Source organism: Solea solea, chromosome 14, assembly GCF_958295425.1.
Source record: "Solea solea chromosome 14, fSolSol10.1, whole genome shotgun sequence".
In the NCBI taxonomy this organism is placed as follows: domain Eukaryota; kingdom Metazoa; phylum Chordata; class Actinopteri; order Pleuronectiformes; family Soleidae; genus Solea; species Solea solea.
Window position 1 is genome coordinate 537,455 of NC_081147.1, and position 23,724 is coordinate 561,178.

A 23,724-nucleotide genomic window follows, 5' to 3' on the forward strand; every position below is an offset into this window, starting at 1 on the left:
TGTGTAATTCTTGTTCCGGCGGCCGGAGAATCAAATCACTGTCAATCATCGTCGTCATCAGCTTTACTACAGCCAATCAGCGCACACTCGCCGCTCACGCCTCGTCCAATCAGCGCTGTCCACGAGGTTCAGCTCCAGGGGGCGGGGCTCTGCGCGCTTTGACTGAGATTGCCGCTCCGCCAATCAGCGCCTGACAGTTGACAGGAAACGTCAAACGTTGACCAATCAGCGGCGGGCAGCGGTGGCCTACTTCCTCCCCACGTCCCATGTGATCTTCCTCGGTTAGTTTCCAGGCTTTCTGTCGGTCAGCGCGGAGCCGGAGGTGAGTGAGAGCTGCGGCCCATTAAGCGTCACTTTTCAGCGGCTAACTGAGCACACTGAGAACTGCTGCTTTGTTCCTTGCTCACCGTACGCCAGTTGCGTAGCTAACGTGCGTTTTATCCGTTAAAAGAGCAGCTCCGTGTTGCTCGGAGCGGCTAACTGAAGCTAATGAAGCGCAGGTGAACGCGTTAGCATGCTGCTGCGTTAGCTCGTAGCGGCGTTAACCTCAAAATTACCCAACGAATTTATTCTCTGGTCTAATATGAGACTGTTTCATGTTTACGTGTTTTATTGTCGCGGAGTTTAAACCGTGTTTGTGACTCACCGGCGACACACCGGCAGCTGACGATATCACGATTATTCTGATCGAAATGATCGCAATTTGCGATACTTTCGGTTCAATTCTGTATTGTGGGCGGAGCCTTGTGTCTGTACAATAAGAAAAAAATGTTATAAGACGATATGAAGGATGAAGATTGTTATATAAATTAATAATTCCTGGATTCTGTGGACTGACACGGCTCCCCGTGTGGCACATGATCATAAATCACTAAGACTGTATGTTGGTGACGTAGGCAGCGTTTTCTCGTCACTCGTTCATGATTATTCTGATCCAAAATAACTGATTCACGATGCAAATTAGCTTCTAGTATTGTTAAATCCTTAGAAATGAGGGGGCGGAGCCTCCTTTACGTACAAATGTTTAGTAATAAGATGATATTGATGTCACACAGTCACAAATGTCCACACGTGACTGAAATATCACTGACGTTAGCAGAGCGACAGACTCTTTCAATTAAATCACTGAGACTGTATGTTGGTGAATTAGCATCTTCTCGTCACTGTCACTCATTCACCATTATCTGTAAGTGGAAATTCACCACTCGTAAGTCAATGAATCACGATATCGTCGGCGTATTCATCCTCGCGGGAAACACTTTAAAGATATTCATGAAGTCATAATGAACGTGTGTGTGTGTGTGTGTGTGAAGCACAAACCACCAAACTGGGACCTGATAATTAAAAATAACTGTTTCATTCTGTGGTTTTTACATGTTAATGTTTTACAAAGTGAAGTCAGAGATGAACAAATGTGAAACGTCATAAATCGTACGCGCACACACACACACACACACACAGAGTGTGTGGTTTAGTTTGAACTCGTGTGACACAGAAAATCCCGTCATTCAAGGTCCGAGAGGCTGTGAATGTTTTACTGCGACAGACCACAATCATCCAATCACTGCCTTTTTAAACACAGTAAACAAGCAGGTTATTTCTCTTGAATATGAAGTTATTAATGGTGATGAAGGAGGAGGAGCCTCAGTGGTCAGATGTTGGTTCATCCACTCACTGACAAGTGGCTGCAGAGGGAACTGCAGGTGTTTCAACACTTCCTCCTCCTCCTCCTCTTCTTCACTGGTCATTGTTTCAGATAAATATTTAAATGTATTTGTTTTTTTTGTCGACGCCTTGATTCTGAACGTCGTCCTGAGACCGGTTCAACCTGCTGGTCTGTGTGTGTGTGTGTGTGGGGGTGGAGGGGGGGGGTGTTGTGTGTGTGTGTGTGTGTGTGTGTGTGTGTGTGTGTGTGTGTGTGTGTGTGTGTGTGTGTGTGTGTGTGTGTGTGTGTGTGTGTGTGTGTGTGTGTGTGTGTGTGTGTGTGAGTAACTATATGATCAGCTGTCTGACCTGAGGTCGTTGAGAGAAGAACCAGATCTGAGATGAGTGCTGTGATACTGTCACACTGTGTGTGTGTGTGTGTGAGGACATGTGTGGTCCTCACAACTTCAAAGGGGTTTGGGGTGGGGGGGTTAAAGATCTGGTGTTAGGGTTAGACTGACTTTAACTATGTTGATGTTTATTCATGGACATGAAAGTGTGACTTCTCTTTGTGTTATCGCTGTTAATTACAGTCAGTTAAACTGGTGGTTAACGGCTGACTAAACAGCGTTTACTCAGTGTGTAAATAGTAACCTGCTGGTCCGGTCTGCTCAGTGATGAGTAACTGACGCTTCATAATTGACAGATATTTGTTTTTCCCCACAGTTCCTTTAATTATCTGTTTATTTTCATCAATAATTAGTTCATAGAAAATGTTTGAGTTTAAAAGAAACTGGAAAACATTCATGTCAAGAAGCTGAAAAATCAAAAGCAATGAATCCCATCATCAGTGACCATTAATGTAGTATTTGATGAAGAGTCGGTGAGTCGTTGCAGCCAAATGTCACGTAAATACATTTAAATCCAGTGTTTGACGTGTGGATTATTCCTCTGCTTTTATTAGTGACACCTTAAACTAACCCACAGTCAACATTTGAGTACGACTTTAATGTCTGCTCTGCTCCTTCAAACGCCATGTGGCTCTGATGCTACGCTAACGGCTAGTTAGCCAGGCACGCTAATCCCGCTGCAGGCTAATCAGATTATCCTGTGAGGCAGACACAAGCAGTTTAAAATGATTACAGTGAAGAGGAGGAAGTTGCAGCGTCAGCGCTTCTCACTGTCTTTACAAATAAAGTTGGATTGAGTCACAGTGGGATTATGTAATCTGAGTTCAGTTTTTCCAAGTTTAACTTCATTCATTTATGAAACAATAATCTCACATTAAATCTGAGCGTTGCAAGTATCAGATTAATTAAGGATGAAGAAGGCGTGGCTCTGGAGAACATCACCACATCAGAGGCTGCAGCTGGATTAGTAATCTGGAGTGAATGATAAACAGTTTGTTTAACCATTGATTTGTTGTAAAAGGAGTTAAATACAGATAATTATTGACACACACACACACACCTGTGTTATAAGTAGCCTGTCTCCACAGACTCCTGTGTGTGTGTGTGTGTGTGTTGGGGTGCTGTATTAATCTCCCGGGGTGTAATCTCATTAAGACGTGTTTGTGTCCTGTGGGTGCTGGTCGGTTGCCGTGGTGATGGAGATACATCAGGGACACAGGTTATGGTGTGTGTGTGTGTGTGTGTGTTAATGACTTATGGGATGCAACACAAACACAAAGGTTCACACAGTTGTTGCTGTTTATAGAAACCGTGTTTACAGTCTTCTAATCTTAATGTTTCACTTCATAAAGTAGTGATAGTTTATGAAGTGTTGCGACGCGTGGCGGAGCGCCCCCTGCTGCTGAGGACCAGCCTGAGTCTCGCGCCAAACCTCGCAGAGAAAACCAGTGAGCTGCTGGTCCTCTGCTGCCTCGTGTGGTCACTCTGTGTCACTGACGTCAATCTGAATCAAATATTTTAAATGTCGTAAACATTAGCTGACTGGTCTTGGTCTGGGTCTGGGTCTTTAACGTGAAGTTCTCCTCCTGTGTTTTGACTGGTCTGGGTCTTGGTCTGGGTCTTGGTGTCTAACGTGAACTTCTCCTCCTCCTGTGTGCAGATGATGAATCAGAGGTTTGGGTTGTTGGTTCTTCTGGCCGTGGGCCTCCTCTGCCTCACGTTCACCCAAGTCTCTCGGTCTGAGGACCTGTTTGAGGACGACGTGGACGTGGACATTGAGGATGAACTGGCCGGAGTTGGGGACGAGGAGCTCGAAGCAGAAATAGACGAAGATGAAGCTCCGCCTGCTCCTAAAACTCCTCCTCCACCAAAGGTAAGGCGCTGACTCCTCCTCTGTTTGTGTCAGATTAGATTATGTGTTGCTCTGTGGCCCTGGATTACATATTCTGCAGCTGTAATCTGAGTGAACCATCTGAAACAGGAAGTGGGTTTGATAACAGGGCAGTGCAGTGACCCACTGATCCACTGACCTGCATTTAAACCAACTAACTAACCAACGCTTCATTTCTCCATTAATCCATGACCTGTCAAACCTGGAGATGATCATGTTCTCTAACGTCTTCAATACATAATCCAGATGAAATGATTTCTTTGTTTTTCTGGAGCAAAAAAACATCATTTCATTATAAACAAGTGTGTTATTAATGTAGTAATTATCAGTGATCATGAGTCTGAAACACTTTCAGACCAGCGATTCTCAGTGTGCACCACGGCCCCCTAGTGGGCCATAACGGTACTGTAGACGAGTCAGGAAAGTTCAGAATAAATGTTTTTATTTTTGTAACTAAGTTTTTAAAAAATAGATTTAAATAAATGTGTAAATAGTTGTTGATGTTGATGGATAATCTCTAATAATCTAAACATATACAGATTATTATTATTATGATGTGCTGTGTTCACATGGAAACAGTAATATAAATGGGAGTTATTGATGGTCGTCTTGTGTTGATCCCAATCATCAATAACTGATCAATCACATGTGTTTGTGTCCAGGTGACGTACAAAGCTCCAGAGCCCATGGGGGAACACTTTTTCGCAGAGTCTTTCGACCGGGGGACACTTGATGGGTGAGCACATTAGTTTATTGATGACGGGATTAAATCTATAATCCTCACATGGAAGTCATCAATAACTGTTATTGATCATTAAGACATTGTTATTTTACCCTGTCATCTGTTCCCATGAGACCCGCTGATGATGTCATCAGTGTGAGACTCCTGTGTGTGTGTGTGTGGATATCTGACGTGTGTGTGTGTGTGTGTGTGTGTGTGTGTGTGTGTGTGTGTTCCAGCTGGGTGCAGTCCATCGCGAAGAAGGACAACACTGATGAAGACATCGCCAAGTACGACGGTGAGTACAGCACACACAAGTGCATGATGGGAACTGTTTTTTCATTTAATTTGGTTTGAAACGGTTCAAAAATAGTTGAGATACGGATTATTTCACAAAAATGAGTTTATTAGATTGAGGAATAAGATAGTGTGTGTGTGTGTGTGAGACTGTGACTGAAGTGTTTCAGTCTGTTTATGTTCATATTAATCAAGTAACCTTGAAAGTGCTTGAATTTGACCTTGGGGAAAATGTGGATGTTTTTTCACAATGCATTATGGGAGACTGAGTCCACTGTGTGTGTTAAACAGGTAAATGGGAGGTGGAGGAGATGAAGGACAGTAAACTGCCCGGCGACAAAGGTCTGGTCCTGAAGTCCAGAGCCAAACATCACGCCATCTCTGCCCAGCTGCTGCGACCTTTCACCTTTGACACCATGCCCCTCATCCTGCAGTAAGAAGGACACACACTCTGTGTGTGTGTGTGTGTTTGTGTTTGTTTTGTGTGTGCGCTGTGTGTGTGTGTGTGTGTGTGTTTGTGTTTGTTTTGTGTGTGCGCTCTCTGTCTGAGGACGTTTCTCTCTGTTCAGGTATGAAGTGAACTTCCAGTCAGGGATCGACTGCGGCGGAGCTTACGTCAAACTGCTGACTCAGACTCCAGACCTGGACCTGGTCAGTCTGACACACACTGTGACCACCCCTGCTGTAACAACATATCATTTAAAGGCATAATTCTGGGGTTTTCTGATCTGTGTGTGTGTGTGTGTGTGTGTTCAGGACCAGTTCATGGACACGACTCCGTACACCATCATGTTTGGACCGGACAAATGTGGAGAGGATTACAAGCTGCACTTCATCTTCAGACACAAGAACCCCAAAACTGGAGAGTATGAAGAGAAACACGCCAAGAAGCCCGACGCAGACCTGAGGACGTACTACACCGACAAGAAGACACACCTGTACACGCTGGGTGAGACGTGCGCACACACACACACACACACTTCAAAAAAGTACAAAAAATAGAGCAGATAAATATAAAATAATATACAAAGAAACCAGAAAACATTCACATTTAATTATTAAAAATTGAGGTCATGTAGAGTTTCAGATTGAAATCAATAAAAGTGACGTCTGCTTTACTTTTCTTTGTTTTAAGATCATTATTTAAACAATAAACTCAGTGTTGTGCCTTTAATATTCATATTTATTACACAGATGTGTCTGTAAAATGTGAGTTCTCATGTGCCGGACTCTTACTTTGAAAGTCTCCCCTGGTCCTCTGTGTCTCACGGTGTCCTCTGTCTCTGTGTCTCACGGTGTCCTCTGTCTCCCTCCAGTGGTGAACCCTGACAACAGCTTCGAGGTTCTGATTGACCACACGGTGGTGAACAGTGGCAGCCTGCTGACGGACGTGACCCCGCCCGTGAACCCGCCCGCCGAGATCGAGGACCCGGACGACCACAAACCCGAGGACTGGGACGAGAGGCCCAAGATCCAGGACCCCGACGCCACCAAGCCCGAGGACTGGTCAGTGCCCGCCGTCCGACGCCGTTGCCGCGGCGACGCCGCTCTCGCCGCTTGCTACGCGTCGTAGAAACTTGACTTCCTGTTTGTCTGTCCTCAGGGACGAGGACGCCCCCGCCCAGATTCCCGATGAAGACGCGGTCAAACCGGACGGATGGTTGGACGACGAGCCCGAGTACATCGGCGACCCCGAAGCCATCAAACCCGAGGACTGGTACGTAAGACACGCCCCCTCACACGCTCACGGGTCACAGGACGCCGTTCGCTCTGCTGACGGTCTGTGTGTCTCCTGTCCGTCAGGGACGAGGACATGGACGGCGAGTGGGAGGCTCCTCAGGTCGCTAACCCCGCCTGCGAGACCGCCCCCGGCTGTGGCGCCTGGAAACGTCCCATGATTGACAACCCCAACCACAAGGGCAAGTGGAAGCCCCCGATGATCGACAACCCCAACTACCAGGTCAGCTGATTTAAGCCCCTCCCACACTCCAACAGTAGCACATGCATGTTTAAGTCCTCTGACCTCTGACCTCTGACCTGGCCGCACTCAGGGCGTGTGGAAACCCAGGAAGATCCCTAACCCCACCTTCTTTGAAGACCTGCACCCGTTCAGGATGACGGCGTTTAACGCCGTGGGTCTGGAGCTCTGGTCCATGACCTCCGACATCTTCTTCGACAACTTCTTCATCAGCAACGACCGCAACACGGCCGAGCGCTGGGCCGCCGACAGCTGGGGCCTGAAGAGGGCGGCGGAGAGCGCGGCCGAGGTGAGGCCACGCCCACAGGAAACAGGACTTTTAGTGTTTTTGATCAATATTTAAAAGCTACAGACAGAAAATGTCTATCATGTACATTTATTATCATATTTATCATTAGATTAGATCTTTTCTTAGGTTGTTGTTTAGTTTACGTCGTTGTTGTTTACGTTGTTGTTTACATCGTTGTTGTTGTTGTTGTTGTTGTAGCCTGGTCTGGCCACTCAGATGCTGACCGCTGCAGAGGAGCGTCCCTGGCTCTGGGTCGTCTACGTCCTCACCGTCGCGTTACCGCTCGTCCTCATCGTCGTCTTCTGCTGCACTGGCAAGGTAACACACACGCACGCACACACACACACACGCACACACGCACACGCACACACACACACACACACACACTTTGAATGAATGCTGAGGAAGGTTGCAGCGGTTTCCATGGTAACCGCGTAGTAGATTTTTGTTCTCAGAAACTTGACAAAACTTTATTTGTCATCCAAACAGTTTTTTGTTGACCTGTTTCATGTGTTTGTAGTTTAGTTTATTAAAAACATTCTATATTATAATAATAATAATAATAATAATAATAATAAACAATAAATGTGGCTTCATTGAAACAACTGTTTGGATAATAGAGTGTTTTATTTCAAACTTCTTAAATGTGAATATTTCCTGATTTATTTTCTCCATTAAAAACAAAAATCATTCAAACAAACGAGACGTTTGACAAACGTGGTCATTTTGAAAGGTCAGAAGGTCAAAGGTAGGCGTGTAAGGCGTCTGCGTGTGTGTGTGTGTGTGTTTGCAGAGGTCATCGGGGTCAGCTCAGGGTCAGTTGAATCTCACCAGTTTACAGGAAGTGTTTAAAGAAGCCGGATGCTCCGCCTCCAGCGCCACCGGCGACGCCTCCTCAGGCTCGGTGACTGTTCTGCCGCTGTTAGCGTAGCTCTGTGTGTGTGTGTTGTGCTGTAGTGTAGCGTGAGGTCAAAGGTCAACCATGTCGTTGAGATCATGTGACAGAGTGTCATCGCCGTATTCTGACAGTTTATTTAAACCCGACTGTTTTTGCAGAAGAAGAGCGCGGCGACGCCGGCAGAGTATAAGAAAACAGACGAAGCTCAGCCCGATGTGAAGGAGGAAGAGCAGCAGCAGGAGGAGGAGGAAGACGAGGAGGAGGAGGAGAAGAGCAGTCCAGGTGAGTGTTCAGATTATAATCTGATGGTGTGAGTGGCTCTTAAAGAACACAGCGGGATTTTAAACAGTTTCTCCTGCTGCAGAGGAAAAAAAGGACAAAGAGGAAAGTCCTGCAGAAGAGGAAGAGGAGGACGTGAAGGATGAAGAGCAGGACGACGCTGACGAGGTGAGTAAAGGAGAGCGCACCTGTGTTGGTTTGTTTGTTTGTTGGTTGGTTGGTTGTTTGTTTGTTTGTTGGTTGGTTGGTTGTTTGGTTGTTTGTGTGTTGGTTGGTTGGTTGTTTGTTTGTTTGTTTGTTTGTTGGTTGTTTGTTTGTTTGTTTGTTTGTTGGTTGGTTGCTGCGGGAACATAACACTGTGCTTGTTTGTGTAGAAGCTGGAGGACGACGTTCTGCGAAGATCTCCCAGGAACAGGAAGTCCAGAAAAGACTGACGTCTCTACCTGAGAAACCCTGACCTCCAAACTCCGCCCACTCCATCTCCAATAGCCCCGCCCCCTGACCCTTACCCCACACCCCCATCCTCTGCTCTGAGGTGATGAAGCTGAAATGAATCCACAGAAGCAGGGAAGCCGTCAGGAAGTTGATGGATGAACGCTGTGACGATGATGAAGATGACGACGATGATGATGATTCCAGTTTGACCCGGACTGAGTTAGTGAGATTAACTGAGTTTAACTAAACCTTCCTGCATCATTCCTTAACGACACCCGAGCAAAACCCAAACCCCACCAGACCGACTCCTCCCCCGTCCGCTGAGCCACCGCCCGCCGCCACCTGCAAAAGCCCCGCCCACCCAGCAGTCTGTCACACACACTAACAGGTTTCCTGACTGTCCAACTGACCTTTGACCTGTTATGAATGATACAAGGAAGTGAGTTCACTGAACCTAACCAGCTACTAATAAGTTAGCTGTTAGCTTTTAATTAGCATTAATTAACCTAATGAGAGTAGGTCTGCACCAGCTGTTTTGGTTAAATTAGCCGACACTGTGTCGTAACTATGTATCAGCCTGCTAATTATGCTAACACTACCCTCCAACAGCCACTGTCTCTGTATGCCTTTAGCAGGATGCTAATTAGCGTCATGCTTACAACAGGAAAGGTTTTGAACACGACGGTGCCTCCTAGTGTTCAAATGGTACATTTGTGAACAACACTGTGTGCTAACGTCAGCTAGCATGCGGTAATGTCAACGCGATGCGCTGAGTTAGCCCGTTAACAACATACGGAGTTAGAAAACGTCATGGTTTCTGCTTACACAAGCTAGTTAGCCTGTTAGCATCCTGAAGCTAGATGCTAATGTTTCTGATGATGAGAACAAAAACTAAAAAAAAACACTTTCCCGCTAATGTTTTTGTTTCAGACGTTACCTCAGTGTTGTAATGAGTGTCTTTGTCCTGATGGGGGCAGTAAAGGTCAGAGGCCAGTTGTTGTGAAGTCGCACACGGACGTCGTAGATTTGTTGAGTTAGCGAGAGGACGTACGAGCTCCTCTAAATGCGATCATTTGAGATGAAAAAAGAAAAAATGTAAATTTTGGCTTGAACTTTGATTTTGAAGTTTGTTTTTGTTTGAGCAGCAGCAGAAGAACGGACTCTCAGTCCTTCATCGACCCCAATGACAAAGAAACAGGCACTACACGAGAAAAACTCAGGCGCTTATTAAACCTGTTCTTCTGCCGCTGCACAACACGCCTCCGACCCAACCAGCTCGCGTTTGATCGACCTCCTGAACTTTACTGCAGCGCCACCATCGGGACACATTTGACACTTTTCCAGAAAACGAGGCTACAGATGCTAACGTGTGCTACTTTGAAATCATGGAAGTTTTGGCATGAAGGAAAACAAACTCGTGAGGTCACGTGATCTATCTGTGACTCCGCCTTGACGTTGTGATGTCATTTCAAACGTCAGATGTAGATGTGTTCTTCTTCCTTCTGGCGTCGACTTTGACTCGTTGACTAAACGCATTTGTTTTTGTGTTGTTTTTTTTTTTGTCTGTGTTTGGGGTCGTGAGGTGAATGACAGATTCCTGCTCCTATGTCCATGTGACCTTTAACCTTTAAGTTCCCTCCTCTTTAACATGAGTGACACTCGTCAAGTTTTTTTTATTATTATTATTATTTTTTATGTTTTTGCTGTAAATCCAGTGTTTGAGGTTTTGGGATGAATCGTGCGGCGGTGGCGTCACATTCCCGTCAGCCGCGTCCTCTACGTTTGAGCCACTCTTCCTCTTGCTCCTCCTCTTCCTCCTGTTGCTCCTCCTCTTCCTCTCGTAGTGTGTGATGTTTCCTCCTGAGGCTGCCTGTAGCTAACAGACTGTATAGACTGAACACTGTATCTGCTGGTGAGACTTTACGTGACTCTGTAACTTTAACTTTTTATTATTTTTTGTGTGAAACTAATCTGTCGGCTCGGCGTGTTTCTGAAGCTCCGCCTTGAACAGGAACACTGATGATGATGATGATGATGATGGAGCCTTGGCGTGTGAATGTGGACGTTCAGTCAACATTTGTTTTGATGAATAAAAAGGCCAAAATGGAAACAGAATGAGAAACTGCTGTCTTTTATTTTTCTATATTTTTATTTTCAGATGATCCAGCGATGAGATTATCAGTGCATCTGACCTACAACGTCTCAGATTAGAGAAAATTAAGTTTAAAGGAAAGCCATGACGTACAAGGTGGCCAGAGATGAACTTTAACCTGTAATCCATCTTTGGAATAAAGAAAGAAAATTTGAACAAAACCACTCAAGTTCTTGATGATTTTAAAGTTTCTAAAGTGTGGATGTGTTTCATCAGTCCAAGTATTGCTACGCTAATCGTAGCGGCAAATAGTGAATGTTATTTTAAAAAGTGGTGAACAAATACAACTTTAAACTGGTATAACTGAAACTATGAGTCGCTCTGGTTAAGATTCTGTCAAGTTTCTTAAAACTAAGTGTTTAATGGAAATAGAATAAAATCAAATCTCAACTATTTTTTGCAGCCAAATCAAAATTTTAAATAAACAAATAAATTAAATAACAAAATAGAATTATTTTTTTTTTTTATTTATTTAATTTTGTTTCCAAAAAGCGTTCTCACATGTGGCCCTAATCCTCTTCCGTAAAAATGAATAAATAATACTAATATTTAAATCAAACTAAATTCGGCCACTTTTGTGAGGCGTGTGGGCGGGATCTGCGCTCCGATTGGCTCGCCCCCTGTCAGTCACCGCTGTAGTCGCGTTCTCATTGGCTGTTGCTGCTGTCAGTCGTCGGCGGGGCGGGCGCGAGCGCATTCCTCCTGTCTCCGATGGAAAAAAAGAGAAAGTTCCCAAGATGGCGGCGTGGAGTTGCTGGTCCGCTGGAAAACAATAGAAGCGGCGCTGAAGCAGCGAGTTAGCCGCGTTTCCACTCACCGCGCAGCCTCGTCCTCACCGCCCGCACACGGCCAGACTCTGGCCCGGACACGAGGAGGCTTATCCGCGCCGGCGACCCGGGAGAAACACAGTTAAAACATGGTGCTTTATTCAAATGTTTCACGCTAGCCACCCCGCTAGCCGAGAACGCTAGCCATAACATAGCGTTAGCAGCAGCTAGCGGCTAACGGCTAACGGAGGCGGAGGATCATCAGCTGTTCGACAGATGCTTTAAGGAGAGCGGAGAGCAGCTACAGCTTCACGGTAAGTGCTTTTTAATCCGCGCTTCACACGTACGTGTAGTCCCGTGTGTAGTCTGCTCAAATGTGTGTTTTTGGGGCCAAAGTGTTTAAGAAAATCGGCCAAAACAAACGCGTAGTATTCGCTGCCAAGTTTGTGCAGCAGCGTTAGCTCCCGTTAGCTCCCGTTGGCTACACACTCGAGCTAAACGTGAATAGTTGAGCGACGTAAAAAATGTTAAGTTTCAGATGAAGTTTGTGTGACTTTTGTGTAACGGAACATTTGTATAAACACACACGGAGCTAACGGCGGGTTTAGAGTCCCGTCAGCTCGCTCGCGAGCAGATAGAAGGAGCCGCCGAGAGAGTTTTTAATGAATATTCGACGCTTAAACTTTGACTAGTGAGTGCAGGAATGTGCTAACTTCACTTAGCATCTCCAGAGTTGGTTTTGATGTCAGACAGCTCCGTCTGTGCACGTTTAAATGTCTTTTTGTCTTGTTTTTGTCTTCAGTTGTGAAAAAGAGAAAAGTATCTGCTGCCTTTGGCCATGTTTGATAAAATCCACAATATTCTTTTTAATAATAAATAAAGGGCAGACGCGTGTATGGATGGGACGGTACGAACTCTCACTCACAGTATTATTGGGATCATTCAACACTTAAATACAGCTATTGTTGGTCCAGAATCTACATTTACACAAAATATTCCAATGTCATTTTCTGTAAACTCGTATGCAGATTTACTAATGAGGACAAAAACCCTCAATGTTCATACTGTGTAATAATTATTCTGCTATTTTTAAGCAGAAGTAACATATACGACAAGTACATACTTTTATGTGACATTTTATTGTCTATTTTTCGTCATCCCACCAGTTTTTATGATTTATTTCTTTATTCTTTTTACCATTCTCAGACCGACAACATACTTAGCATCACATGAGCTCGTCCCTGCTTACAAACACATTGTAGTGTCACCAGAATATGTCGCTTATGTTTTTGCAGAGTTACAAAAACATGGAGTGAAGTGTTACGGTGAATAAAACGAGGCCTGAAATGACTGGGAATATGCAGCGCCCCCTTGTGGCTCCTAAAACAAAATGACAAGGACTGTATGTTGGCGAGCTGGGCAGCGCTTTCAAGTAACTCTGGGCAATAAATGGATTTGTTTTTAATAAATAAAATAAAAAACAGTTGGGGCAAAGTTTGCTGAAAAGTTGCACTTTGACCCTTTTAAAGGGAAAATGTGTTTTTAAGCCGTGTCGCCCAGACACTGTGAAATACTAACACATGTCACGATTATCCAGATACTGCAAAAGATCCACTTACTGCGAGTGACCTCTGTCGCGATGCGCGCCGACACCGTGCACCGTCCCGTCCCTACGCGCTCTGCCGTCTGTAAATATCCGTATGAATCACCAGTGCTGTGTAAAGGCAGGAGGCTGAAACCTTCATTTTCCTCTCCGGCAGTGAGTGCCGCTGTGACTGAAGGCCATTAGCAAGACAAAGGTGGCCTCCATGGAGCCAGCACTGGAGTCTTTGTAAAGGGCGAGGGGGGTGTATAGACGCCCGCGCAGTGAAAAAGAGCCAGATTCAGCATTTTATGGACGAAACCTGAGCCGGGGAGTTTTACTGCAAGTCTGTATTGATGATGGCGGATTTTGTTACACCGCGACACAGCGCGGTGATGGAGAGGCTCCGCCGCAGGATCGAGCTCTTCCGGCAGCACCACAACAGCTGCGAGAGTCGCTACGAGACGGCCACGCTGGAGCGCCTGGAGCTGGAGAGGCAGCAGACCTTCGCCCTGCATCAGCGCTGCCTGCAGGCCAAGGCCAAGCGCTCCAACAAGCACCGGCAGTCCCAGTCCAGCGGCGGCGACCAGGCCGCGCAGAGAGCGCCGGGCGGCGCCGGGGGAGGGGGAGGAGGAGGCGGCGGCGGCGCAGAGATGGTGGACGGCGGTGGGACGGGGGCGGAGCAGAGTCGGAACAGCACGCTGATCGCGGTGAGTGAACGCGAGCCACGCCCACACACATGTCTGTCACATGACCTGACAGCTATGCTACCCAAGTGAAAGTAATGCAGGGTAGATGCGTTCAAAGACCCCGGTAGAGTCCAGCACTTCTGCGGGAGCTTCAAGATGCATTCAAGGAACCTCGTATGTTTCATCACACACACACACACACACACACACACACACACACAAAGTCCACTCTGGTGCCACCTTCTGGTTATTAATGCACCACAAATAAGTAGATTTGTCTTTTTCTTATGTGGCGAAGAGTCGCAGTAACTGAGAGACGTTTCACGATCAAACTTGTGTGTGTGTGTGTGTGTGCGTGCAGGGAGATGAATGAATGAAAGGATGATTCGTTACGAAAATGACTCAATTAGTGTCGGTCAGTTTATGCGAGAGTCTGAATTCCACGAGTTTGTTTTTATCTTTGATGATCACATGATCCCTGTGCATGAACATCTCACACACACACACACACATCAAAGGAGAAAAATCCCCTGTGATGAAAGTGTAGAGAAACTGTAAATGTTTGATCTTGTGTAAACAAGACAGAGGAAACTCTGTATCACTGTGTTGTCATGGAAACATTGGGTCAGTGACTTTGAACCAATCAAATTTGTGTCAAATCACAACATCATTATCTCAAGGTTCTTGACGTAGTGAGACGAAGCTCTCAGACGTCTCATCTGCCTCGACCGGTGGTGGTGAAATGGAAAATGTGGGAGAGAGCAGGACAGATGTGTAACACGTGTGTGTGTAACAGGTGCGTGTAACAGGTGTGTGTAACACGTGTGTGTAACAACAGGTGTACAACAGGTGTGTAACAGGTGTGTAACATGTGTATTCAGGATGGTTCTGAAACAGTTGTGCGTTCGGGTCGGTACCACAACACATTTCACTTCCATCACACGTCTTCAGTCAAATCAAATCCTGATGTTCCGTTAATAAATTCACAGTGACGGTGACAGAATGAATCAAAGATTGTTTCATTGTAAAGAATCTTTCATTTTCAGGGAACATGAATGAGTCAGTCACAGAATAAATTCACGTTAAAATCAGGGTTCTGTGATTTTTCAGCGTCTAAAATGATTTCTTTGGTTTGTGGACAAAAACGAGACGTTTGATGAAAGACGCTTGTGATGGTTTTAAAAGAGTCAGACTGTGATAAAGTCACACACAGTCACATGGTTAAGATTCTTGTGGCTGGAGCTTCACGATGAGTCACGGTGAAGATATTCAGTTAAATATGCAGAGTGAGACCTCTGAACATTCCCCTCAAGAGTAAACTCATCTCATCCACATCAAGAATCCAGAACGTGTTCACATTTAAGAAGCTGAAAAATCACACAAACTGCTTTGAATTATTCACTGTCCAATGTATTGTAAACAGTTAAAATTCATCCAAAACTAAACATTTCCCCCCTTAAAAGTGGGATTTGCTCTCAAGCTCCCCCTAGGGTTAGTAACTGAATCTATGTATGTATATAAACACGATCGCATCGTTTTATTTTTCTATCTAAAAAAACCTGAAGAATATTTAAAATATTAATATTTAAATAAAAAAGATTCACATTTAAGAAGCTGAAAAGTCAATGAAGCAGGTTTAATTATTAAAAACACTCGACTGTCTTAACTGTTTAAACGACATCAACTTCTCTGCCACACACACACACAGAGTTTGTAACCATGGTAACCAGCAGGAGCCGTCAGACCAGTATTTCAGGTCCAAGAGTCACGTTTCTCTTTTCTTCAGGGCAAACACTTCTGCCTGCCTGTCTGTCTGTCTGTCTGTCTCTCTGTCTGTCTGGTGGTGCAGTCACATGACAGTTGACTCTGTGACACTGAATGTATTTCAAACACAAAGCTGCTCTGTGTGTTCATACACAGATTATATATAGTGACGCCTGCAGGGTCTTCATCTTCATCATCATAATACGTTTGATTTCTCCACACACACACACACACACACACTTTGCTCCACGTAACAAAGAAATCATTGAGAAAGTCTCTGTGACTTCAGTAACATTTAAATAAAAACCTGTAGTTTTTCATATGTTAAATGACAACAACCATGTTGAGTTTATTGACCTGGTGAACACACACACACACACACACACACACACACACACAGGAGGACAGTTGTGCAGCTGCTCAGAGGAACTCTCTCTGACCCGACGTGTCCACGAGCCAATCAGGAAATTCTCAGCATATTTGTGTTTGGACATCATCGCCGTCTTCTGTGACGCCGCTCTGCTCACTTCCTGTCTGGACGCTCGGCTCTGACTGAGACTCTGAGACGCTTTTCTGCTCTGATGTGCATCATTCATTCATTCATTCATTCATTCATTCATTCATTCATTCATTCATTCATTCATGCGTTCCGCTAATCATCCTCCTGTTTATTCAGAGAACAGCTCGCGGTCATGAATTAGCTCCACCAGCCCAGAGGCCACTGTGGCTTATTATTGGATGGATCAACTCACTGTTAACAAAACCACAGTCTGATTGAAGTAATCTGAATACATTCACCACCATAATCTGAGTGTGCCCACTGAAATAATCAGATTTTTACTGCCTCTGTAATCTGTTTTTATCCAGCAAGATAATCTTGATTATTAGACTAAAATAACTGAGTCAGATAAACTCGAACAATCTGATTAAAACCACTGAATTAATCTGGTTAGGTAATCTGATTTGATCTGCTCCAGTAATCTGTTTTCATCCACAAAGGTAATCTGAATACGTACACTAACATGGATCAGATTACAGGCAGTCACGAGATTGTGTTAATTACGTTAATATTAATGATCATGTAATACAGATTATAAACTGTGTGTGTGTGTGTGTGACAGGAAGTCTGCAGATTCTGTGGAAGCTCTTTGTTAAACCACAGCATCGTCGTGTCTGTCCTTCCTGCTGCTGCTGCAGCGCCCCCTGCTGTCAGGCCACAGTTAATCTCTTATGTCCTCAGATTACACAATAAAAAACTGGAAATAATCCCATTTGATTGGCAGTAAATTGATCCAGCACTTTTTAGTGATCTTTAAAACTAAAGTGGTCACATGTCGTGGCACACGCTCGGTCAGGTCATGTGACTTCCTTGTTGAATCGTGTCCTGTCTCAGTTTTGTCTCTGGATGATAAAGACTCTGCGTGTCCTTGTGTCCACAGCTGCAGGAGACGGTGAAGAGGAAGCTGGAGAGCGCCGGGTCTCCGCTGGGCAGAGACCAGGTCAACGGCTTCACCGACGCGTTCCCCCCCAACAAGAAGGCGTGTCTGGACAACGGCACCGCCCACGGCTCCCCGCTGGACTCCAAGCTGGGTATCACCGACGCGCTCGGCTCTAATGGGACTCACGGGCTCAAGGCCGAGTCCACGGACGGAGGCGGCGAGGTGCCGGGTCTGGACTTCCATCGGAAGGAGATGAAGCAGGAGCCGGACGACATCCTGCCCATCGCGCCGCCGTCGGGAGGCGGGAACAACAACCTGTTCCCTGACTTCAACCTGAACGAGCAGGAGTGGACGGAGCTGATGGAGGAGCTGAACTGCACCGTGGCCTACGAGGACATCCAGGACATCCTCAACGACGGCTTCGAGGACCGCAAAGACCCGCTGGAGCTGGCGCCCACGCCGGGCGGCGGTGGGGGGTCAGTGGGAGGAGGAGGGTCCTCTCAGGGTCTACTTCCTCCCGACCTGTCCACGGTGAAGACGGAGTTCTCCCCGGCCTCGGTTGCTTTCGAGCAGGACTCTCGCACCGGGTCCCCCCACGTCAGGTCCACCTCGTCTGGACCGCCGCCTGCTCCTCACCCCAACAACTCCCCCGTCACCGCCTCCTCCGCCTCCTCTCCGGCTCTCCCACCATCACAGCCGGCTCCTCCCCCACGGCAGCTTCAGCCTCCGCCCAACCACCACCTCCCTCCGGGGCCTCCGGGGCCCAAAGACCTGTCCCCGGCGCAGCAGCTGCAGCAGCTGGCGGCGCAGCAGCAGAGGGCGCAGCACCGCCACGGACAGATGCAGCACAAACCGCCACAGCCGGGGGCCAAGTTCCACACGCAGGGGCCACACTCCCATGCCCCGCCCTGGCCCCAGATGGCCAACACCTCCCAGAGCCCACTAGGGGGCGCGTTTGGTCTGGACAAGCCCACGAGCCCCTCCTTGTACCCGCAGGACTTTAACCCCGGCGCTCAGAAGCAGCAGCAACTGCTGATGCCGGCTCCGCCCAACAAAGGCTCACCAAAGGCGGCGCCCGGAGCCTACCTGCCGCCGCCCGGCGCACACGCCAACATGATGGGACACGCCCCTTCAGGACCACCCCTCAACCACCCGCCAACCCCCGGGGCCCAGGCTCCGCCCAACACACTGAACTACAACAACACCAAACCCCTGTCGCACTTTGAGGCGGGGCCAGGGCCGCCAAGGCCGCTGCCCAACACGCAGAGTCAGAACAAGGCGGCGTTGCTGACGTTGCTGAGACAACAACAACAAATCAAACAACAGAAGAACAACAACAACAACATGAACTTCAGACAACACATGACGCACACACAGGTGAGACGCACACACACACACACACACACACACACACACACAGAGAGGCAGACAGAGCATCCTTTCATATTCTCTCTCTTAAATATAGCTGCTGCTGCTGCTGCTGTGTTCCTGCTGCACTTTACTCTCTTACCCCACACACACACACACACACACACACACACACACACACACACACTTCAAACTTATTTAACTTCCTTAACTGTTGAACACTGTAATGTCGCTCTCCATCCTCTCGGGGGCGCTACAAGTGGCTGAGGACTCTTCCGGGTTAAAATAAAGTTGCATCTCCAGCACAGCAGGAAGCAGCATAAATAAAGAAGTCCTCCTGTGACTCAAGTCAGTGTTCAGGAAAGTTCCCTTTATTATATAAAACAGCAGTAATTATTATTGTTATAGTATGATATCAGTTCTTATTTCAGGCCAAATCAAAGAAGACATGTGAAATATGTCACAGAAATGGTTCATTATATTATAATTAAGGGTTAAAGTGATGGATTACTGTTGCATCTTTAAGTAGTTACTAGTTTTGTGTTATGTTGCTCACAGATTATTTTCCTCAGGGTCTTAATTGTTATAGAAAGAAAAGCCTGTGCATCGCCCCCTGGTGGAAACACTCACACCTGTCCCTCTGTCACAGGAGCAGAACAACTACCCGGCTCCTCCACACGGCCCGGGCGCCGCCAACACCATGACGTCCGCGCCCGGAAACAACGGCATGGTGGCCCCGCCGGGGGCCAGCGCCATGACGGGTAACCACGGCAACGCGGCGTACCTGAGCAACCAGGCGGCGGTGGCAGCGGCGGTGCTGAAGCAGCAGCAGCAGCAGCAGCAGCAGCAGCAGCAGCAGCAGTACCTGCAGAGGCAGCAGCTCATGGCTGAACAGGTGAGTCACACCGTTCACACTTCTCATCTTCATCACCAGAGGGAGCTGTTTGACACATCTTGTGTGTCAAAAGTGTAACCCTCAAATTAGAGCGGGGGGATTTAATTTTATATCATTTAATTTGCATTAAATGATATCAAATTAAATCCCCCCGTACATGTATATCAGGATGTGAATCAAATGTGTGTTTTTATCAATAATATGTGTCTGCTTTGATACTTTATATCCTGATAGAGGACATTTATGTGGATTTAAAGCCACACACAGGTCCTTTTTCTGGAGTCAGGAAAAGTTTGGGTGACCTATACACTTAAATACACTCTAATATACACTTAAATACTCTAATATACACTTAAATACTCTAATATACACTTAAATACTGTAATATACACTTAAACACTCTAATATACACTTTAAATACATTTAAATACTCTAATATACACTTAAATTCATATACACAATAAATGATAATGTACTGTTTCTGGTCTGTGCAGGAGAAGCAGCAGCATCAGAGACGTCTGACCCGTCCTCCACCACAGTACCAGGACCAGCCGGGACAACCGGCCAATCAGAACCCGTTCCCGCAGCAGCCAGTCAACCAGTTTACAGGTACAACACTGAACGTTAGAGTGGAGTAAATGTGTAATAATAGTGTGCTCAGACCTGGTCAGGTGGTGGTTGTTGTTGTTGTGCTGAGGACAAAGGTAACAGTGTGTGAGTTGGTCAAGAACGTTCACCACTGATTTGACTGGGAAATAACTCTGTGTGTGTGTGTGTGTGTGTGTGTGTCAGCTGATCCCGACTCACATCATGTTCACACTTGCTCTTTGTCAAAAAACTAAACAACGTTTACTCGTTTAACAGAACGTCTATTCATCTAGAAAACCATCATAAATTATTATGAAAGAGGATTTTACTTTGAAAGGCTCTGTGTCACTGTACAAAAATCTTTTTATTTTGAAAGACTTTTTTAACGTGTATTTCAGTCTGAGAAATGTTGGCAGTGTCACAAAAGTGTGGTTTTATTTTGAAGGGCAAGTTTTATTTGACAGGAAGTGTGTCGTATGTATCGTCACCTTTGTCGTATGTTTCTTTGCAGCATCCTCTCAGCCAATGGGCAGCCTCGGCTCCATGGGAGGCCCCGCCCCTGGCTCCCAGCGTATGTTCCCTCAGAACCAAGGCATGATGGGTATGAACATGGGTCAGGGCGGTGGGCCGGCAGGTGGCGTAGCTCCTCCCCCAGGGGCGAGTCAGCCCGACATAAACCTGTCGTCGTGTGGTGGTGGAGGGGGCAGCGGAGGCGTGGACGTCCAGCAGGTTCTTTATAACAACATGAACCTTCACGCTAACCATGCGGCGCCGCAGCAGCAGCCGGGTCTGCAGCGCCAGCCTCTGGGCGCCATGAGCGCCTCCTACAGGCAGAACCTGCTGGCTCAGCAGCAGCAGCAGCAGCAGCACCTGAAGACGCAGCCGAACGCCGCTATGCTCAAACAGCAGCAGCTCGCCGCTGCCGCTCGCATGCCGGGATCCATGCAGAACAGCATGGCCGCCAACATGCCCGGTGCTCAGAGCGCCGCCTGGCAGCAGCAGCTCGCCAACCAGCCGCCGTCCAGTAACGCCGGCCTCCCGCCAAACGCCTTCGCTAACACGCCCAACGCCTTCCACATGCAGCAGCCGCGCATTCCCAAGATGCCGCAGGGCGGCGCACCCTTCGTCTCTAATCCTGTAGGTCGTCCGATGGTGGGCCTGAACCCCGGGCAGCAGATGATGCAGACCAACATGGTGGCCGCCCAGCAGAGGGTGCCACCCAACCCGCAGAGCCTGGGGCAACCGATGACCAATCAGCAGGCTCAGCAGCAACAGGCCAACCAGAACCAGACCATCCTGCTGGCCTCGTTCGGTCAGCCGCAGGGCAGCGGTCGCCAGGGACTGCAGTGTAACCAAGGTTACCAGGTGAGCAGGACGGCCGGTCAGCAGCAGCAGCAGGTGTCCTTCGGTTACAACATGGCGTCCGGGAGCTTCGCCGCCGAGAGCGAGCTGGTGGACTCGCTGCTGAAGGGTCAGAGCACGCAGGAGTGGATGGCCGACCTCGACGAGCTGCTCGCCAACCACCATTAGTCTGACACGCCCCCTCTGCACCTGGAGCACCTGAACACTGCTGAGCTCAGAGGCGGAGCCGCCGCCTTCCTTCGCCATGAAGAGACCGCTTCTGTGTTAGCATTAGTCACCCTGCTAACGGGACAGGAGCAGCAGTCCAGCGGCGGTGTACGCTAGCGCGCAGGTGTCGGCTCACGGCCCCGAGCGTCTCATAAACTCACGGTGGTCGTTTTCAAACTCCCTGATTGGCTGAGATGACGTCACACTCTCAACGAGTCAGCGAGAAAAAACAAGAACAAAACACGACAACCGCCACACGAGAGAAGACGAGGCGTTCAACGCCAAGGTCGCACAGTTCTGCCGCCGCCGCCTGAGACGCTAAAGTCCGGGGAAAAAAGTCATGGTCATAAATGAAACCTGTGACGAGCAGAAAACACCAGCCTCCGTTTAAAAAACGTTACACTAATTTAACGTCGCAACACCACACGCGCACATTCTGCTGACTCATCATGGCCGACCGCTAAAGAAGAAACAAAGTAAAGAATGTTTCTTCTTCAGTTTCAGTAAAAACACTGACATGGTCTGTTATCAAGGAGGTCACGGTTACACAAAGAGACAGGAAGTACTGACAGACCACAGACAGGAAGTACTGACAGACCACAGACAGGAAGTACTGACAGGACAGGAAGTACTCAGACGCGACTGACTTTTGTTGTTAAGTTGCAGGTTTTCAGAGAGTCGCGATCATTTCCTCTTGTTTGCGTTCATATGAAGTCGAGGTTTTTGCGTCAGTCCAGCGTTTGCGAACTCCTCACATTCCGATCCACACAGCGAACTGTCGCAACATTTACGTGGAAATGTGCCCTTAAAAGCTTTTATTTTGAAATGTTAAGTTCGTATCTCTGATGCTACTCGTCACAAACACGGCTTTGATACGGATTCATGTGTTCACTCAAAATCAACGGGAAACGTGACTTTAACATCATTGCTTGATTTGGCTCCGCCTAGTGTGACAGACGGGAACTTTGTTTTAACAAAGAAACAATCTCCGAAAACCGTGTCGGATTTAAGGCGGACCTGTGACTGATTTAAGGCAGACCTGTGACTGATTTAAGGCGGACCTGTGACCGATTTAAGGCGGACCTGTGACCGTGACTGATTAAAGACGGACCTGTGACATCGTCCGATTTAAGGCGGACCTGTGACCGTGACTGATTTAAGGTGGACCGCGGACCTGTGACCGTGACTGATTTAAGGTGGACCACGGACCTGTGACCGTGACTGATTTAAGGTGGACCTGTGACCCGACTGTGACTGATTTAAGGCAGACCTGTGACTGATGTAATGTGGACTTGTGACCGTGATGTAAGTCAGACCGCGGACCTGTGACCATGACTGATTTAAGGTGGACATGTGACCGCGTGTCTGATTTAAGGCATACCTTTGACCGTGACTGATTTAAGGTGGACCTGTGAACGTGACTGATTTAAGGCGGACCTGTGAACGTGACTGGTTTAAGGCGGACCTGTGACCATGTCTCGTCTGGTTTAAGGCGGACCTGTGACCATGTCTCGTCTGGTTTAAGGCGGACCTGTGACCATGTCTCGTCTGGTTTAAGGCAGATTGTCTGATTTAAGGTGGACCTGTGAGCCGGTCGTTCTATCTACTGTACTGTTAAGCGTCTCCAGACACACACACACACACACACACGCCCCCTGTGTGTCATGTTATGTATTTCATGTGTTCTAATGTTATTGATCTGTACGTCGGAGCGGACACGTCACGTCTTCCTCGCCTCGCTCGCCCGCTCGGCCTCCTGTGTAAATGTATAAATCTATTTTTTGTATGTAAACCTTTTTTCCTGATGACGAGGAGAAGATAGAAGTTATTTTTATATATTGCTGCGGATGTTTTGTAAGTATTTTATACTTTTGATATGGTTCTCTGTAAAACAAGAGTATTATGTAAATATAGTTCTTTAGAAACAAACTCTTTGTGCTTGTTTGTTTGTGGGTTTCTTTCATAAATGTCAGCTGACACAAACAGGAAACGCGTTTGTTCCACAGGATTTAAATAACCATGAAAGCAACGCGTCACAGAGATTATCATCCCTTCATTCAAATAACCAC

General features: G+C 47.1%; 2 protein-coding genes across 4 annotated transcripts; both read left to right on the plus strand.

Moving 5' to 3' along the window:
• The first annotated feature begins 163 nt into the window (after positions 1-163).
• On the plus strand, positions 164-10,957 carry canx (calnexin). Of its 2 annotated transcripts, none has more exons than XM_058649412.1 (15): positions 164-322; positions 3,715-3,927; positions 4,608-4,681; positions 4,906-4,964; positions 5,255-5,396; positions 5,533-5,614; positions 5,720-5,912; positions 6,280-6,469; positions 6,567-6,680; positions 6,767-6,923; positions 7,015-7,230; positions 7,429-7,548; positions 8,287-8,410; positions 8,493-8,575; positions 8,782-10,957. In XM_058649412.1, exons 2-15 carry the CDS (start codon positions 3,715-3,717, stop codon positions 8,839-8,841), a joined length of 1,827 nt encoding a protein of 608 aa, XP_058505395.1. In that variant the 5' UTR covers positions 164-322; the 3' UTR covers positions 8,842-10,957. The 2 variants fall into 2 exon arrangements, with proteins under 2 accessions (XP_058505395.1, XP_058505396.1); XM_058649413.1 differs by having other exon boundaries at positions 8,785-10,957.
• A 744-nt stretch (positions 10,958-11,701) lies between these two features.
• Positions 11,702-22,353, plus strand: maml1 (mastermind-like transcriptional coactivator 1). Of its 2 annotated transcripts, none has more exons than XM_058649410.1 (6): positions 11,702-12,075; positions 13,522-14,053; positions 17,236-18,612; positions 19,253-19,498; positions 19,993-20,107; positions 20,598-22,353. In XM_058649410.1, the coding sequence occupies exons 2-6, from the start codon at positions 13,700-13,702 to the stop codon at positions 21,614-21,616; spliced, it is 3,111 nt and encodes a 1,036-aa protein (XP_058505393.1). In that variant the 5' UTR covers positions 11,702-12,075; positions 13,522-13,699; the 3' UTR covers positions 21,617-22,353. The 2 variants fall into 2 exon arrangements, with proteins under 2 accessions (XP_058505393.1, XP_058505394.1); XM_058649411.1 differs by having other exon boundaries at positions 13,732-14,053.
• Positions 22,354-23,724: the final 1,371 nt, after the last annotated feature.